The following is a 19,619-nucleotide window of genomic DNA, read 5'->3' on the forward strand; positions in this document are numbered from 1 at the left end:
CGTTTTTTATTTCCTTAAACAAATGAGACGAGAATAAAACGAATGAACAGGTGTCCCATCTTTCCCCAGCCCACTATATTTATAAACAACCACAGCATAGCCAAAAGAGTTTATAAACAACCACAGCATAGCCAACAGCTTAAGAGATACACTGGGCGAAATCTAGTCCCAAAAATAATAAAAAAATCACACAAACCTACTGTTAGGTAATGTATCGGTACATTTTACATGTGGCACTAATTTTCTAAATTAGATTTGATTTGCATATACGATACACATAAAATGCATAATCCTAAATTTGTCATTGCGCACAATAAAAGAGTTCACGGTTTATGCAAATGACGCTCATATATGCAAATCAATCTGACAACCTTAAATTAGCGATAAAGGGCACTGCTTGTCTACGTTTACGTTGCAAAGGATTACAGACCGACGAAAGAATGCAAAAGTAATTTTTTTCAGTCACGACGATCTAAAAAAGATTGGTAGGAGCTGGAAAAACAGGATGAAACCAGTTCGTGACCTCCTTTGCATAGCCATTCTGTAAATTGATACCAAAACAAGGCATAATAGCTTTCGTCTGCCGCAGCCAAACGTGATAATCTTACACCATTTTAAGAAGATCGCATCTCAACAATTGTGAAACTTGCAGCAATTGTGTGTATTTTGAGTCCGTATAATACACCAAGAAAATGATGTATATTATATACATGGTGTTCTGTTACAATAGGCTACATAAGCCGAACTTATACGCAGCAACCTTAAAAAATCTAATAGCGCAGCTAAGTCGGTATCAAAACCTAAATCTAAAACTAACTAAACCATGACAGATTACTAAAGCTACCTTATGGCCTACTAATGTATTAAGTAGGCCATGAGCGGCCTCAGGGCTTTGGTTATTACATAGAAGTACCATGTTTTAATATTATACGGAAAATTTCTATAAAATGGCGAAAAAGATTGTTTAATGCCCAGCGTGTTTAAGGTTCTTCGCTTATTGACATGCTACATTAAAAACCTGCCATTCGTATAACGCATATGCCAAGTTCGATCTTTTCTGTGGGAATCAAAATTTACAGTAGCAACAAAGCTATGGTATCTTTCGTCGTTCGCATCAATTTATCTTCCCAAAACATCACAAAATCGTAATTCCCTTTCTATATCCCGAGGCCTGGTTTAAGTGGTTACGGAACCACGTTTCTATAAAACGCATGCACTTATAAACAAACATAAAGCTTCTTGTCATTAGATTTGCGTGACGAATAGACCCTAGTTAGCAGATTTTACAAAAATTGTCCTAAGTGACAGCTTTTGTAGAAAGCATATTTCTGTATGTATAACAAAGTTACCCACTTTGCATGCAAGATAAGTATAAATATAGCTTGCAAAAATAAATTTCTATAGGTGTTTTATTCAGTAGCAGTGTTTAAAAATTGTATATTCCTCTTTATTTGGCGAAGTATTCAGCGTGCCAGAACTGCCCCGGGTAGAAATATTTGTCGCGTTTATAAATCAAAGTTTCGTTGAAGTCGTAGGTTATAAAGATATAGAAGTGTGTATTGCGCTGAATTAAAGCGCTATTTTATAAAACTATATTTATTTTTGTTCGCTAAACGAGGAATTAAGTATACTGTTGATTACGTTATATTTTTAATTATACATAGTAGGGTGGGGGAAGATGGGACACCTTTTCATTCCATTTTTCGTCGCATTTTGTAGTAAACAAATCAGGATATTTGAATATTATGTGCTAAAGAAGTCCCATCTTTCCCCTCCCTCTACTATATTTTGCCTTTTTTGCAAGGTGTATATAATGTAAAGTCGCAGAAATAGTGCGAAACCTATATTGTTTTGATTTAGTGCAATATCAAGACGGTGAGAAATGGTCACGCATTTAACACATTAGTTGTGTATGCGCTTTACCCATAGCGTGTTTAATGTTTGTCATATAGCCATTATTCATTTCCGTTTGTAGTTAATATTATAATGACTTTTCCATACTCAGCGCTATAAAGAAAACACAGACGATTCAAAATGTACAGTTTAAACGCAGCCGTTAGGTACAACCGAACTCCCTGTTTAAAACTGTTATGCAGCTATAATGTTTTACATAAGGTAAAAAGCGATTAGCCGTTATGGATTATATTCGCTGTATCTTGTTGCTTACATTATATAACCTGTGTTATGGCCACGTAAGACTAACGTACCCACCGGCAAGGCAATATGAATTGGATTTTCTGGACAACGCAAGAACAAGAGGCCCATGCGGGTTCCCACCCAATCCTAACGGTTGGTGGATGGAATGTTTTTATATCAGTTTGTTATATATAGGTTGGGAGAAGATGGGACATCTTTACATTCTACTTCTCGTCCCATTTGGTAGTATACAAAGAAGATTTAAAGAAATATAAAACCGTATCCTCGCAACTTCCATATAGACCGTTGTTAATTGTTTAAAACACAATCAGGAAATTTATTGGATATTGTGCTACAAGTGTCCCGTTTTCCTTTACTGTACTATATCAGTCTGTTTTATCATTTTTTAAGGGATAAGAACCTAAATATGGCGCGGCACTTTAACTAGCTGGGTTTTGGGCCAGCAGAGTTGGCCTATTATTGCATATTTCTCCTTTGGTTGCTGGTTTGTTTGACAGTCTGTGTTTAATCTGCATTGGAACTAACAAAATATGTAATTATAGATATTATCGGTATGCCTTGAAACTTATACGCACCACGAGAATATATCGCTGGATAAATTCTTAGATTGTCTACCGAGATAACACATAAACCTGTATGTGTAGTATACAAGAACGTACCAGCTATATACTTTATATAAGTACGGATTGCAATAGATTAGAAAGCGTGACTACACATAAATATTTCGCTGCTTATTTAAGTTTATTTCGTAAATAACAACGCGCTGTCAAATTGTTTACGAGTCTCTAAATACTCGTAAACGTTTCACAAGCGGGAATGAAAAACTAGTCATCTGAGATTAATAAACGACGTATTTAAACACAGAAAGACGAACTACGTTTGTGGAAGGCTCGGAAATAAACGTGACGTGGCACTTAGCGTATTCACATCGGGTAAGTAAATTAAAACAAAACTAAAAACTGTTTTACGCGCGGTTTTATGAAATATAACAGGTTTGGGTATAAGATGGGACATGTTGTCATTTGGTAGTAAACAAAGTTAATTTACTGAACTATAACCGTATTCTCACGACGTATGAAATCTGTCTCTTAAATACCAATGTCACATATACTTATGCATCAAGGGCGGTATACAAGTACAAGTCATACGAGATAGACCAGGGTTAAGATTTCGAGTCCTGGCAGACCTTACAGGAAGAAGATTCGCTTTTAACAACGATTCAACGTAAGTGAGTTCTTTATTTAAACCTGAGCTATATAGACAAACTATAAGACTCACTGTTCATGAATATACAAATTACAAGATGTTTCATATACGTCGAAACGGCGTTATACGAATAATAAATTGTTGGAAGAGCTGCTTTATAGTTACAGTAGGATGGGGGAAGATGGGACATACACTTTTTTATTCTGTTTTTTTAATCGCTTCTGGTAGTAATCAAAGAATATTCAAAGAATTTTAAAAACGTTACCTCACGACTTCTTTAGAACGTGGTTAATTGTTTGAAACACGATTTCTAAAAGTGTCCCATCTAACCCCACCCTATACTATATATTTAAAGAACCCTTCGTGTAATCTGGCTTTATCGTTATAACGGTCCATTTATGCATGGATATCGCTCTATTTCGAACGTAATTATTTTAGACTTCAATCTGTGACCGTCTCGCTTCCACGCGGACTTGTGTGCGACTCCTGCACGCTTAGATTACTAAGACAAGCCTCTGAATGGAGTTCTAGTTACATGTTTTGGAGTTGTTCGGATATTACTATTATACCAAGGCAACCAAATCTTTGCTTTGATGGGAAATGTTTAAACCAAGGATGGTGCAACACGACATCTGGGAACTGCAACTGCCCACGCCTATACACGGGCAATAGATGCCAATACAAAGGTATAATCCATGCACAACTGGGTATCAGCTTCGCAAAGTATATTGCTCAACCAATGTCTACACTGTGGAGGTGTATGTCTCGGCGTATATAAGCCATTGTAAATTATTGCAACATTTTTTGGAGGGAAATGAGACACTTGTATGGCGCATCTGTAAAATTCGCTGTGTGATCATGCTTCAAATTGAATAACATTTTTCAACGATATTAAGGTGTAGTCTGTAGTTGCACAGCATTTCAAGTTTTAGAGTCTTGTAGACGTTACGAACACTTATAAAACGATCATCATTTATACACAGACGAATGCTGGTCGGACCGCGACTGCAGCAACAACGGGCAATGTATCGACACAAGAAGCACAACATACCCTAAGCTCGTGTGCTACTGTAACCCAGGATGGCTGGGAACACAATGCAATAAAGGTACGCATATATGCTTCATACATTCGAAGCGTTTTTACACTCTAGCCAATGGTGAAGTCAGTGTCGGAACCGTACACAAGGTGTATGAAATAGTACATCAACCGTGTTATAATAACAGTCGTTTTAGGGCCACGCGAGGCTAACCAAGTTACATTATTCTTTCAATGTAGAATCACAGCTCCCAGAAGTGCCAGAACTTTCCAATAACAACGGGTATACCATGTTCAATTTAAGTCCAGGGAACGTTAGACTGTATTTGAAATATCTACAAGATTCGGCTGAAGTAGAAATAGCCGTCGAGGCAAGAACACACAGCTGGGTTGGAATTGGTTGGAGACCTCTTAACCAAGTAGGCTGTCGTTTAATACCAGCGCTGAGGAACGACCAAGCTCGGTTTGAAGAAATTGTAACTGTGAGGAAATCTACTGCTGTAAGTCGAATGACTTGTGGATGTGGTTAAATAGGGCTAACATAACACGTCACTAGAAACTTATAGTGTTGCAAGATACGAAGTAAAAATTAATCAAAGTGGTTCATAAACCTATTTGCATACCGTTAAAGTGATAGCTATACAGTACCTATAATGAACGCATAAACCCTCATATAGACTGTATATGCACATTAAAGAATGCACTTGTATGCGAACTTTCATGAGTCATTTTAATCAACAGAGTGCGCACATAGACCCTGAAAAACAGATTGAAGACGCGTTGGTATCCACGATGTCAACAAACTGTGGTACTGGTTTAGTAGAACGACCATCTGGCGAACCAGATCCAACAAGTGAACCAGAACCATCTGGCGAACCAGAACCAACAAGCGAACCAGAACCAACAAGTGAACCAGAACCAACGAGTGAACCAAAACCATCTGTAGAACCAGAGCCATATGGTGAACCAGAACCATCTAGTGAACCAGAACCATCTGGCGAATCAGAACCAACAAGTGAACCAGAACCACCTGTAGAACCAGAACCAACAAGTGAACAGGAACCACATGTAGAACCAGAACCATCTAGTGAACCGGAACCATCTAGTGAACCGGAACCATCTAGTGAACCAGAACCACCTGGTGAACCAGAACCATCAGTAGAACCAGAACCATCTGGTGGACCAGAACCATCTGGTGAACCAGAACCATCAGTAGAACCAGAACCATTTGGTGAACCAGAACCATCTGGTGAACCAGAACCATCTGTTGAACCAGAACCATCAGTAGAACCAGAACCATTTGGTGAACCAGAACCATCTGGTGAACCAGAACCATCTGTTGAACCAGAACCATCTGATGAACCAGACCAGATGGAGAACCAGAACCATCAGTAGAACCATCTGGTGAACCAGAACCAACAAGTGAACCAGAACCATCTGGTGAACCAGAACCATCTGGTGAACCAGAACCATCTGTTGAACCAGAACCATCTGGTGGACCAGAACCATCTGTTGAACCAGAACCATCTGGTGGACCAGAACCATCTGGTGAACCAGAACCATCTAGTGAACCGGAACCATCTGGTGAACCAGAACCATCCGGGTTTGGTGGAAGTTCTCAAACACTAAGATTACACCCAATGGATTGTACAGACATCATTATAGGGTCTGTTAAAGGTAACAGTTAAATGAAATAAAATACTTTTGTTGGTTCTCTAATAAAGCATTAGCTATTGTGTTTTAGGAAACTTACTGAGAGTTGAGGACTCTTATACAAGAGATAGATCTACACCAAGAAGGGATAAGGTTTATGGTGGGCGTGATGATATTATAGCTGCTGCTGGATCACAAGTGGATGGATGGACAACTGTCATTGTGAGGAAGAAAGCTGTGGGTGAGTGGCTATTGTGATCAAACAACTGAAATGAGGACTGTCAAAATAAATTCTCCAAAAGGTTAATAAATAGAGCCAATACCGAAGTGCTACCACCACAAAATCAAATCATATTAAATACTGTTTTGAATTTATTTTAGCCACTCATTTTACCGATCACTCTATTCTGTTTGAGCCGATGCATTTTATTTGGGCCAAAGGCCAGGAGGTCGGCCAATATGTCCACACACCCGCATCAGGGATTGAAGCTTGCACAGCTACAGATTACAGGTTGAACTTTATTTTTTTGCAACAATTCAATGCGGCATGTTTAACGATTTGACCAGTGTAGCTTGTGAATTTTAAGTAAAGCATATATAGTTCGTTTATGAATAGCATGGTATATAATGACTGTGGTATAGTCCTACATCACGCCATTGGACCTGAGATTTAGGCCAGAATTAACCCATTACCCCAATGGCTAGTATTATGGGCACTATGTTTGGTTCTGATAAATGTTGCAATGCCTTCTGTCTATTGGGTACAGTGTTCTAAATACAAAACGTTAACTTTGTATTAATGCAGGTTCTACCGCCATGATGAACTTAAATACCATGGCACATCCATCACACAGCGAGGTTTTGCAACAATTAATCTCAATAGTAAGTGACTGCATGTATGGCATTGTATGTGAGCTGTTATTGCCTTTAGTACTTTTTTTTTCGCTGAAAGATTTCACCTTTTAAAGATCTGTGGTCCTTTTACCTTTCGTTTTAGTAACTATTACATTACCTTCCTATTTTACATCAAATAAATCAAACTTACTTCTAAAAGAGGTAACTTCACTAGTCAAAGTTAATATCATGTCTGTCGTTTTACCAATAGTAGTACTTTGGCTAGTCAACTGGGGGCATGGGGGTGTTAGGTGCAATGATCTGAAATAAAATTATATTACAAAACTATAAAAATCAAAACAAGCAAATACATTATTTTTATTATTGCTTTATTTGTATAGGTTTAAACCAACCTCTGGCCACAGCACCTACAACTACACCACCAGTACAATGTTCAACTAAATCTGGTGTGTTAAAAATGCCATTGAACTGCCACTGTGGGAAAGCTTTCAATTGTTTGTATCATATATCTTGGTCACTTACGAATGATGTCATCACATTTACATTAAAGGTGTAATTTTTTTAATTGAATACTGTTTTAGTTCTAAATATAGAACAAAATTATTAATTTAAGTGTTGGTAAAAAGGTACTACTGCGTTAGAAAAGAAAAGTTTTAAAATGTAAAAACTAAACGCCGGCTAAAGACATAGTCTTACAATACCTTAACATATGAAATGCAGTTGAAAATTGCTGTAACAATGTTTTTCAGTCTAGGACACAAGGATGGCTTGGGATTGGCATCAGTGATGACCGTTTCATGCCAAACACTGATGTATATGTTGGCTGGATTGATGCAAATGGAAACACTGTAGTACAAGACAGGTAAGAGTAAATGAAATAGCATTTATTAATTTGTCTTGATTAGATTTATATGATTTTTATGGTCAGATGGGCAAATGGAAGATTTGAGCCAGCCATCGATGAAGAACAAAATATTGTTAATGTCAGTGGAAATTACTCCAACGGAGTTACCACAATACAGGTGACGAATTAATGTGGTTTAAAGCTTTGTATTTACATCTATAGATATTTGTATTCATATGGATGGAATTGTATGAATGAAGTCGATATCGGAAAACCTGTTTTTATGAACATTTTCATTCTTGTGAATGGTGTTATAATCTATTAAAATAATAGAGAGTTGACATTATAGGTTATAAAGAACCCATCATATTCTATTCATTTCAGTTCTCACGATTGCGCGATACTTTGGATGTTGGCAGCGACTTATCCTTTACTGACACCGAGTGTCGACACATTTTATTCGCATCAGGAACAGTTCTGGGAGATCAGATAATGTATCATCAATTTAGATACCAAGTAACTACGTCTAAGGTAAAAGAAAATACCACAAATGTTACACCTACATTGGTATAATCACCCCCTACATTTACTTGAAATAAATCCTAATACCTGTTTTAATTTTACATTATGAAAAGCTCTGTATACGTGAGTGCATGTCTACAACTACAACAACTCAAACGACTACAATGGAAACAACCACAGCAGGCACAACCACAAGAACAGAAACAAACATTGGTAATATGCAGTGTTTTGATAAAAAGTTTACGCAAATTCAGACTCACCTGCTTTTTCCATAGTGTACGAGCCTATATTTCTCATAAATGGAATCATAAATTTAGGCAGCACAACCAAACAACAGCTTATAAAGTGAAGCTGTTGTTACACATGCATGCCATTATATTCCCCAACATTACAATTTATGTACAGGAACTGAGCCTGTAATACACAGACATGGTTTGGTGGGAAACAGCACAACACGTATGGTCACATTCACAGGGGGATTTAGAGTTATCAATTACTCATATGAACCAACATACATGGTCCCTGGATCATCGCAGCATACAAGACTGAAAGAACAATTTGAACATGATGTAAGCATCTTTCATAACAGTAAATATTAAAACAAATAAATTGTTTACTTTTTAAAGTCCAGGGCCAAAATATTTCCAAGGCAAAATCTTATATTTATTTGTCTTGACAAACAATGCTGCTGCTATTTATGAGAAGTTGTGTCTTTGGGCAACACACTTTACCATAATTTTAACTAAACTACTGACCTGTCCAAACTGTAGGTAATACAAAAAAAAAAAAAAAATTCACGGATTCCTGTCAATGTATAAAATATTTATTACAGATATTAGGAATTTCGTTATAACTTCCAGGATTAAGAAAAATAATTGATGAATATATATTCACCAGATCAATGCAACATATTATGCAACAAGGCTTGTCAAAGAAAGATTTCTCAAAGTTTTGAACATTACTGTCATGAAATTAACAAGGGGTGTAAGAAATAAGTTGTTCGTAGAGTACACGGCTCAAACTGTCATATCTTCAAGGTTTAAAAGTCTTGGTCAACTGCAGGTAAAAGACCAAATTGAAATACTCTGCACTATGTATGTCAATGATATATCAGGTTTATATTAGAAAACATGATGTTCTTCAATAATCTGTAACACAGAAGTTATTATAATATTATTCACATTTGATAAAATTGTTCACGAATATTACCTTCACAACAGACAGAGTTGGTTTATACATTCAAAGAAGCAGTGTTGGTCAACAGAGGTTTGTTTGGTGGAAATGGCCACCAATTAGATCCACAATCAATAAAAGCAATAGGTAAACATTAATTAGAATATAATATTGCAACTATTATTAAAAGAAATTCTCAGGTTATGAAATAACGCTGTTGTTATATAACTTTACCATCCACTTTGAAAACTGCTTTTACTATTAATGCAGTTTTTAAAAACATTTGCAGCAACATGGCTAACATAATTGTGGCTTTTCTCTTCCATTTTGCATATCAAAGAACTCTGTACACTATACTAAAAATATGGGATTAAAACTGTTTTAATTATGGCATCGGGCGATTAGTGGCTTTCTACATTCCTTTTCATTTTCTTCTTGGTCAGTCATTTTCCACAACTTCATTCTCACATCCCATGTCTTAAACTTCCTGTTTTCTTTCTTTTTAGTGTTCAGAACCTGGGAGGAGCTAAGAGACTACCCAGACCTAGCATCACTAGATGTCTCCCTACTTAGCGATGATTCATCTATGACATCACAAAGCATTGACATCGCAATTGGCGCAGGATTGGGAGGGGGGTTGGTGTGGTTTGTTGCTTACCTGTTGTACAGAAAGTTTATGTGAAGTTAAAACATTTTTTCACTGCAACATTATTATTCACTAACATTTTTCTTGTTCTGTCATACAAACATTTTTTTATCCAAGTAAGGAAATGGACATTATTTATGATGGGAAGAATAAATATGAAATCATGAACAAAACATGGCTAACTCTTTCTAGAGAGACATACTATAATATAAAAGTGAGCATGAGGTTTATGACTACGCCATGTGTGTCTGGTGTATAAGAAGACACCAACATTATAACTTGACAGTGACCATCGCATTAGTAACTGTTCAATCTTTCAATTCTACTGTGGCGTTTTTATCTCAACCCATCCATATTTGACATATTTTAACAACTCTTTACATGTAAGTGAGGGAATTGTAATAAGTGATCGTGAAGAAACCAATTACCAACAAAAAAGTAAAATTACCGCACATAAAAGTTTCTAAAAACTGAAAACCACAAAATTGTGCAAAACTCCCTTAGATAACACCCCGTGTATGAATATAACTACAATGCCCACCAGGAATTGGTTGCACACAAGTAAACAAATATAAGGAACAGAAAGACAATGTTATCTGGTTTTAACACACCTTCAAGGGGTATTTAGGTTGTGTAAAACAACATATGAAAGGTTTAAGCACATATCCTAGGTCACACAGATTTTTTAGCAAAATTGCCTATTTTAACATAAGCTGTTTTATAAATTTCATATAGTTAAACTAAAAAATATAATAAAATAGCAGTTTTTGGTAATTTAAAATAATTAAAGGAAGTAAACTCTGAAGTGATGTGCGTTGTTGTGAAAGTGCTAAATTATATTTATTCAACAAAAACATATATTTTCACAAATTTGTGAATTTTCACATATATTCAAAAATTATAGCAGAAACATAAAGGTATAAATAAAGTCTCTTTATCTTAAATCTGCCAAGACTTGTGCATCCAAGAATGCATAGCAAACCATAAATCGACTTTTTAAAGAACTTATAATAAATTATTTTTGAATTACGAATTAAAAAATTAAACATTAGCCATGCATTGCCCGCCATCTAAAAAGCGAAATTGCTGAAGATTTGAAATCCCATGGAAGTGAACCACAGCTGCCAACACTACAAGGATATGGAATATTTGGTGGCTCTGAAACTAAATAAAAAACTGCATTGTTTGGGGGGAAGTGAAGTTATTTTATATATATGACCTAATTGTTTTTATTATAGGTGTTTTAAAACAAAAACCATTTTCAGTGATTTCAGAAGTAAAAATGATAGTTGTAACAACATGTTAGTTTCGGGCTATGATAAAAGTGATATAAAACAACAATTTTGTCATATGTATATACATGCTGTTATGTTAATCAATGTTTTAAAAAACCATAAAACAGAGTTTTTGTTTGAAACCCCTGGGGAAAGGTGTGGGCATCATGCTTTAAACAAACAATGTAAATATTTAGAGCATAGTTTTATTTTGTTACAGCTCTAGTTAAAACCAAACCTATTATGACGTGATATAAAATCCATAATTAGTAACCAGCAGTAATATTATTCAATAACAAAAATGCATTGTCATTTGATAAGCACTGCTGCTTATGTTTGTTGGTTATGTAACAAAGGGTTTTGTGACGTAACACTCTCACCATGTGATACACATTCTATATGAACAATGCTGTAATGTTTGTTGCGAGGCAACATAATAATTTGTATAAGCCATGCAAAACAAACACTATTATTCCTTTATTTTATGATGTAGTGCTCAGTGGAATAGTCAAGACCATATCTTGGGGACTGAGGTTTACTTTTTTATGGTGTACACTTGTTTGGTATAAATGCCTTATTAATACCTATAAATGTATTGATAATACACAGTAGATAAATGAGCGAACTTGGGGCAATGGGCCAATTCTGGCCTAAATCCTACGACCTATGCCATGTCATGCTGCGGGACCTTACCCAGATGGAATATAATGACTTAGTAAAAAAAGAAGATCAACCCAACAACATTACAAAATAATCTAGCTATTTTTTGTTATCACATAAACTCTCTTTATCTAAACATTAAAACTAAATAACTCTGTACACAGCTAATTTACTTACCCATAGATCACATTTTCCTGGGAAATATCTCTCCGGTATTCTTTTTGCATAAAGAAATGCTCCTGAAATATAAAATACATAATTTACAATGTTGTTTGAGGTAACATACATGACAAACTGATTAACCATTAAATAATAGAAAGCAGGATTTACAGCAGAGTAAACAACAATCTATTTTGCTCTAGTGCAAACAGGAACAAGAATATCTTAGAAATAGAAAATTTTCCTGTTTATGACAAGCAAAAACATTAATACCAATATACTGTTGCACTGCTTTCAATTAGATTTTAAGATAACTTTAGGGAAAATACAATTTGTTTAATAATTTGTAAAATTATAAAATGTTTTAATTTAGACAATGAGTTAAATTTTGGTTCTACTAGTCTTCATAATGAAGTTTGTTATAACCTAAAGCAAACCTAATACCCTTGGGCATGTATACTAATTACCAATATTCTCTACTCAGTATATATATAAAGACAACAATATTACTGTCTGAAGATACATTATAAAAATTATCATACATACAAAAAAAAGTCCTAAATTTCTAAAAATGTCGCTCAAAGAATATTTTAAAAACCGCAATAAAAAAGGCAGGTTGCGATACATTACATGTACCTGTTAGATAAAGGACAGCCATGAGAATGAGCCATCCAAGTTGGCCAACTGTAACGGATCTAAGGAATCCTTGTCGAACCATTGTATGTACAGCTGGTACAATCCCACTTAAACCAAGTGCAGCAAACAACACTGTCGAAAACATTGGTGATTGTTATACAACAACAACATGCCATAACATATGGGCAATAAAAATAACTGTAAAAGTAAACTAACTATGTTGAACAAAACAATGGTTTTAGTTGTCGATAGGCAACCATATAAGATTTCTATGCTGAGGTTTATAAATTGGCGTTGTATTTAATACCTAACCACAAAACACAAAACCACCAAAATGATACATATATTTCTGTATTAGTAGCTTTAGATCTACTAAATTTAACAGATTATAGACATTGTTGGTTATAAGGAATTTGGCTGGAGGTTTATTATTAAGTTTCACTTTAACAGCATATACAATCAGAAAAAACAAATTTGTATGCAAACTGTAGGAAAATGAATAGGACCATTAAAACAACAAGTCATATTTATAATGATAATGGTTAATGAATGGTGCTATGGGTAAATACTATTATGAGATACAATTAGGGGTCTGACCTGCACGAACACTTCTATATTTTGCTGTACTGAACTTTTCCCATTGAGATATCACAATGCACAAGACACCAAGAACACAAACACATGACATGTAAATCACCTGAAGATATGGAACATATTAATAGCTGTATGACAAGGACAGGAGTTGCTACAGTATTCAGGTAAGCAATATGTTTATAAATAGATCCCGTGTAAATATAACAGCATGCCGAGACTGAAAAGTGATCCTACATGTAATTTGCTTTGGATTTTTTGAGAACTCCTACACCATAGTGTGAGACAGTGTGGCACAGCTTTTAAAACCTTTTCGAGTTTTTGGAAGAAAGATTTGTTTGTTTTTTTAAACATTGTTTTGAACTCATAAACATTCGCTTTTTTATTTTTTGAATACAGTAACATGGTTAGATTAATTAAAACAACGAAGAAAAGAGAATAATCCACTAACTGAAAGTCGTTAAACACTAGATAAGTTAATGCAGTGCAGTAATAAATTAGTAACAAGTGCTTGGTTGCATAAATTATTTACCTTGGGTTCTATGTCGCAATAGAATGAATAGTAGATCCAAGGAACAAAGGAGCCCATTATCATAAGAGCTATTCCAGAATAATCTAACCTAAAAGAAGAATTTTATTTTCATTATGTTGTTAACTTAAGACAAAGAGGATTTGTAAAGAAAGAATGTAGAATGATTCGGGCATCTGCATCCATGGTCACTGTTAATTAAGCTGCAATCTTCCTATAATTAAAATGCAGGGAAACATATGGAAACTGCAGGTGCAAATGGTGTAACAAAGACAGCCGTTGTGTATAACAGGATACACCGTACAAAGTGGGGCAAGCCATTGAGAAACCACACAGTGTGTACATCCTGCTTTTATGTACTTCGAATCAGCAATCAACTTACATAGAATATGAATTCAGCAGAATATAAACCAATATTTTTGTCTATTTAGAATCCTTACTGTTGAGGACCTGAGATAATAGGCCAACTCAGTTGTGAAAACTTACAGCCCTATAGGTTGTCAGGATTTGTCAGTGACCTTACCCACGTATAATAGAATTTCTGTTTTAGTATTTAAAAGGATTAAACCTTGTGTAAATATTATTAAATCACTTACTTTCCAAAAATTCTAAAAACCCTTTCAGAATGACAACCCATTGTGTGGAAAAGTGTAGAAAAACATAAACAGAGGACGGCTCCGAGGAAAAACAGGAAAAAAACAACTTTTTCCTGCCATTCGCTAATGAATTGTGTTGCAGGGAGGCATAGAAAGTATATGCATATCCCAATGAATAAAACGAAACCTGTAAATGTATGTATTTGAATCACTTAATCTTATAATTTGTTAATAAATGCAGAGGTAAAAAAACAGTTTGTTAAACCTGTTAAACCATTCCTATATATTTTGAACACTAAAATCAAAATACTGTTACTGTTATTGCTAAATAGTTTGTATAATGTAAAGTCAGTTAATCATTTATATACTTTAAAAGTCAATGTGTAACACTTGGCACAGTAACATTCCCAATAAGTTAGAATTAAAGAATAAACATATAACATAAAAACTTATTGGTAAGCAAAAAACATATGCCACATAGACATTGTAACAGAGGTCCAAAGTTTATCCCACTCACCTATTAAATGAGTCCAAATGTTTCCTGTTTCTGTGTGGAGTCGAAATATTGAGCCAAAACAAGCTTTAAAGCACGGCATTTGTGGCCTATGCCAATGGTGGAGAAACTCATTATCTTGCTGCCATTCCTGAAGCTGGAAAAATGATACTACTCTCCAACTGTGGAATGGATTACATGCCGTGGTTAGTTTGGATTAAAAGAGCTTTTAGTGACCCTCAATTTAATCAACACAATGTGCAAAAACAACATGCTGGTATAACGTTTGTACACAGTCTAGCTTACGTATTTAAATTAAAAAAGCAAATATCTATGTGAAATTAATGTACTAGTTAAAGAAGAACAGCAATTGTGATTCAAATAAACAATAACATTAAACTGCTTATGGAAATATATCCTCAGAGTGATTGCTACTGTTGCATTAAATTTAGGACTGTTTTGTATAAGCTAAGAAGCTTATTAACTTTTATTCACTTACCGGCCATCCCACACTTTGTGGGCGAAGCGATCTACTTTGTCAATAGCATTATGCAGAGTTTCTTTAGCATGGTGGCTAATCTCCTTTGCAGCAAGTACAGGGTTATCTATATATCCCAATGCACTGTGTGCTGACTGGTTTACATTTAGTAATTGACCTGTGGGAAAAATGCATTGTAGCTAAGGATGTGTAAGACTTGGCGAATATAGAAAGAATAATTGTTTAGGTGTAAGGACATGCCAAAACTGAACAGCAGTTAATTGAGATGCATGGGCAATCATTGCATGGCTTTTACTTAAAACAACACTTCAACAGATTATAAGTATAATAAGTAAAGCAGGTGTATTTAAAACATTAACCTTAATTTTTGGGATTACATACAAACTAAACAGACTTTTATTTATGTATAACACTTTAAGCAGAAGTGGGACTGTTTTCAAAGCATGCAAATTAATAAGCTATGCATGGCCTATGCAATTTTATGCAGTTTAGTAGAATTACCATATTCTTAATATTTAAATTTTTGACATAGAATTTACAGTCTTGCATGCAGCAAGAAACAGTTTGTAACAGTATACTGTTCAATATATGATAAGTTGTTCTATGGTTTTATCAACAACAAACACACCTTCAGGAAACAAGGCTTCCTCTTCCTTATCATCGCTATCTGAACCATTGTTAATTATCTAAAAAACAAGACATTGTTATTTGTTATATAAACATAATAATATATAACATACCAAAATGTTTAATTATCTCTTCCGTTACAGTAGCAAAAACTGGGTTAATTAATGTTAATACAACAACAAAGAGAAAGGAATTAACAACAAAACGACAGCCATTTTATATAAAAGTCTTGCAAAGGGATTATCCACCCTTGTGATTCATCTTTATGTGGTAGTCTAATTAGAATAAGGTCCACAGTTTGGTTATTCTCACTTATTTAATTAATGTGTCAGTACCTAATTCCTATTGGTTCTTGCACACTTACGATCAAATTTTATTTGACATCAAAACTGATTATGGAATAAATTTTGGTGCTTACACGGAATACAAAATTAAAACAGTATATCTAGCAATGAGAATTTTTATAAATGTTGTGGAATGTAGTACTAAACACACTGAGTATTGTAAACAATGGAACAAAAAATGAAGTATAACAAAGTGTTATAGGGAAAACCTGGTTATTTCAGGTTATCAATAAGTCACAAGTGAAAATAGTAAAATATGGCTCAGATGTAAAGATTCATAAAATATTAAAATCTACTCCAGTCTGGCTTACTTAACCATAGGGGTCTATCTTTTAAAAAACAAGGTACCGTTTATGTCATATCGACTCATATGCGTAAGTTATTACCTTCAATTGTTACGTTACTACTAATCAACCTGTTCTGAGTAGCCAGATAATCACATAAAGTATTATAATAGATCTTATGTCATACATAGTATGCATACCTATTATAGGCACCAATGTTACAAACATTATACTTACATTGAGTTGTGGGCATGAGGACGATAGAAGTGTTGAATTATTCCTAACTCTGATATTATCTTCATCATCACATCGGTTGACAGCACGCAAATTAACCGATTGGTCTTCGTACATTTTTTTCGATTTTACTGATTAAGATGTAGAAATATTTACGTTCGTTCGAAACAGAACGAAGGCCTATGCTTTCCACGACTTCTGTTTGGACATGAATTTAGCTGTAATACGATATACTAAACACCTATATTGTTTATTATTGCTGTATACATTAAGAACTAAAGTCACATCAGTTTACAATGACACCGCTCCAAATCTCACCTTCACACGCTCAAGTTAAATTAACGAGTGGCCAAAATTAGTACAGAAGTGCATTTTTTCTCGCGATCTCTCGCATCGCTTTTTTCTTTTAAAAACAAATTGCCAATAGTAACAAAAAACAAAGAAACACGATGCTAATTCTCTCACCTCCTAAAAAATCGCAATGGGTAAAAGGCAAATATCGTGAAGCCAGTAGTTTAAAAATGTGATATTTTTGATTGTCATCCTGCACGTGATTAGTTATTCACAAGGCCCACTAAAGATTAAATACGAACGAAAGGTGCATGTTTTTCAATTGTCGATCGAAGTTACATGATTGTGACAGTCGTATCGCTTTGAACATAATATAATCTTCAGTGATGCTTTTACATTCATTTTCAATGCCCCTTTTTATTATTGAGAAAGCACAAAACTATCAATCTGCATTTTGCATTAGGTTGTAGATTTATTTCATGCCAGTAAAGGGTATATCTGAAGGCTGCTGTACGGTATTAGCAAAAATAAAGAATTGATAGGAAACAATGTACCGATATCAAAAAACAATCATTTGCAATACATTATTGTAGATACTCATACCAGTTTAACAAAGTTGTTAAAAAACATACTTTTGAAAAACACCGTTGAAACTATATCTTTTGCATTATTAAAGGATAAATCTAGGGCTGAATTTAACACCGAAGCTTCCAGAACTATAAGTTGTTTTAAAAAAAACAAAGCAGGTAAACTTAATTTGACCTGAATTAAAAATGTCACGCAATTGTGGAAACGCGATTGCGATTAACATATTATATATTTATCAAGTTTCTGAAAGGGTGTTTAAGTGTAATTCCGATTCAAATTCAGCCCGGAGTATAGTATATTTAGAATTAGCAAAAGTTTCTGATATACCAATTTCATGCACACATTACATAGTAAATCAACATTCGATATTGTCTAACTACAGTACTTAACCATTTTATCATGCTAATAATAATTCTACATGAAGACACAAAACTAATGTCATGCTAGCAATGATTTTATATATAACACTATGCAATATAAATGTGGAAACGATATCTTACTGTTAGGGTGGTAAGTTTCTCTGAGTAAACACAAATACAAAAACTGCAACCGTACACAAAAAGGTTGAGATAAAATAAAAGTGTTAAAATGATTAGTACAAGTGGTAGTTTGAGTTTAACATTTTGGGCTTTGATTGACATTCATATTGAAGTGAAACCCTCTTTGTTTAAATATATAAAATAAGTGTAAGAGTTTGTCAAGGTATAATAGCAAAAAAGCTGGGAAAACGTGAAACATTATACTAAGACAGGTATGGTATGTAGTGCAGTAGAACTGTACATATTTTGAAGCACCAAGATTAGCAATATATATCGAGAAGGGAGTCATGAAAGAACAATAAAACTAATAAACGGTAAGTTGTGGCATTGATCTTTAAAGGAAAAAACAAGAGTAAAATGGTTATTAAATTGTTTTCAGACAAGAGATCAAAGAATGTAGAGAAAAGGCAAAAAGTTTAGTTTTGAATTTTTAATATGCTAGAAATAAACCGGTTATAACCTATTTTGTATCACTTATTGCTAGTAAACATGTTGTATTTATAGCAGTAAAAATTAAAAAAATGCTGATATACTTGGTTGTATGTGAAGCACTTTGGTTCTTTAAAAAATGAAAAAGTGATAATATACTTAGTTATAAGTAAATGCGGATTGAGACCAGTCGTAGTACTGCGTGGGTGCAGGGGGCGCACTTGGGTTGTATGTATCTTTTGCCATTGCCTCCCCATAACTAGGTGGAGGGGGCTCATAGTTTACCTTTCCAGGTCCTAGTGAAACACCAACAATATCACTGGGTTGGGATGCTGGAACTGAAGTAGTGGGAGGTAGGTATGCTGAAACTGTAAATGTAATAACTGTGTTATACTGTAAATGAAAAAAATGTGTTATTTTTGAACTCTTATGTGAGTTTTTTCCATTCAGTGCCTACTGTGTACCATTTATTGCAGTAATTTCAATGTTTAAAAACCCTAGAACCAGCTATGTTGAAACTAATTAGGTTTCAAATAAAACAGTGTTTTAAGTCAGGGGTTTATAATTTATACAGCTCTAATCTCTTAAATGTAACGACCATAATTAAAAATTAAGTAAAGATTATATGACAGCATACATTCATATTGAGGTGCAGTTGGTTGTGCTTGTATTTGTGTTTGTTCTGTTTCATCAGACATCTTGCTACCAATGGTAACTGTCATCGGTTGTAGATTCATAGTCGCACCACATAGAC

General features: G+C 34.5%; 3 protein-coding genes and 1 long non-coding RNA gene across 7 annotated transcripts in view; 1 reads left to right on the forward strand and 3 right to left on the reverse strand.

Moving 5' to 3' along the window:
• Window positions 1–1,762: 1,762 nt before the first annotated feature.
• LOC100180296 lies at window positions 1,763–11,126 on the forward strand. The gene is given in 20 exon segments (XM_026834358.1): window positions 1,763–2,289; window positions 3,022–3,089; window positions 3,281–3,381; window positions 3,802–4,049; window positions 4,347–4,469; window positions 4,640–4,899; window positions 5,141–5,762; window positions 5,765–6,076; window positions 6,144–6,293; window positions 6,434–6,563; window positions 6,858–6,934; window positions 7,288–7,457; window positions 7,657–7,769; window positions 7,836–7,929; window positions 8,136–8,282; window positions 8,387–8,486; window positions 8,679–8,842; window positions 9,171–9,335; window positions 9,494–9,593; window positions 9,953–11,126. Coding segments are annotated over 20 exon segments (3,474 nt in total). The 5' UTR covers window positions 1,763–2,135; the 3' UTR covers window positions 10,129–11,126.
• On the reverse strand, window positions 5,884–8,815 carry LOC113474215. 4 transcript variants are annotated; one of them, XR_003395868.1, is made up of 6 exons: window positions 8,534–8,815; window positions 8,143–8,228; window positions 7,609–7,753; window positions 7,098–7,207; window positions 6,153–6,318; window positions 5,884–6,067 (listed from the first exon to the last, which is right to left on the reverse strand). It is a non-coding gene; the product is annotated as an uncharacterized LOC113474215 (long non-coding RNA). The 4 variants fall into 4 exon arrangements; XR_003395867.1 differs by having other exon boundaries at window positions 6,153–6,330; XR_003395865.1 differs by having other exon boundaries at window positions 6,153–6,550.
• Window positions 10,477–17,331, reverse strand: LOC100175669 (adiponectin receptor protein 1-like). The gene is made up of 10 exons (XM_002129880.5): window positions 17,022–17,331; window positions 16,158–16,215; window positions 15,530–15,686; window positions 15,055–15,212; window positions 14,538–14,724; window positions 13,945–14,032; window positions 13,419–13,518; window positions 12,822–12,953; window positions 12,204–12,265; window positions 10,477–11,256 (listed from the first exon to the last, which is right to left on the reverse strand). The coding sequence occupies exons 1-10, from the start codon at window positions 17,133–17,135 to the stop codon at window positions 11,134–11,136; spliced, it is 1,179 nt and encodes a 392-aa protein (XP_002129916.1). The 5' UTR covers window positions 17,136–17,331; the 3' UTR covers window positions 10,477–11,133.
• Window positions 17,332–17,761: 430 nt separating this feature from the next.
• Window positions 17,762–19,619, reverse strand: part of LOC100182640 — a 2,758-nt gene continuing 900 nt past the window's right edge. Inside the window, exons 3-4 of the mRNA XM_026834373.1 lie at window positions 19,503–19,619; window positions 17,762–19,233 (exon numbers count right to left, since the gene is read on the reverse strand). Of these exons, the coding sequence (XP_026690174.1) occupies window positions 19,025–19,233; window positions 19,503–19,619 (326 nt within the window). The 3' untranslated portion in view covers window positions 17,762–19,024. The remainder of the gene's footprint in view (window positions 19,234–19,502) is intronic.

This window comes from Ciona intestinalis, chromosome 4 (genome assembly GCF_000224145.3).
Source record: "Ciona intestinalis chromosome 4, KH, whole genome shotgun sequence".
In the NCBI taxonomy this organism is placed as follows: Eukaryota; Metazoa; Chordata; class Ascidiacea; order Phlebobranchia; family Cionidae; genus Ciona; species Ciona intestinalis.

What these genes read in the sequence shown, in the direction of transcription:
- LOC100175669 (XM_002129880.5), bottom strand. Translation starts at nt 17,135, where the DNA reads ATGTACGAAGACCAATCGGTTAATTTGCGTGCTGTCAACCGATGTGAT. An exon ending in GGAAGCCTTGTTTCCTGAAG is followed by an intron (nt 15,687 to 16,157) that starts GTGTGTTTGTTG and finishes TTTTTCCCACAG; the next exon opens with GTCAATTACTAAATGTAAAC. An exon ending in GGCTGTCCTTTATCTAACAG is followed by an intron (nt 12,266 to 12,821) that starts GTACATGTAATG and finishes TTTATATTTCAG; the next exon opens with GAGCATTTCTTTATGCAAAA.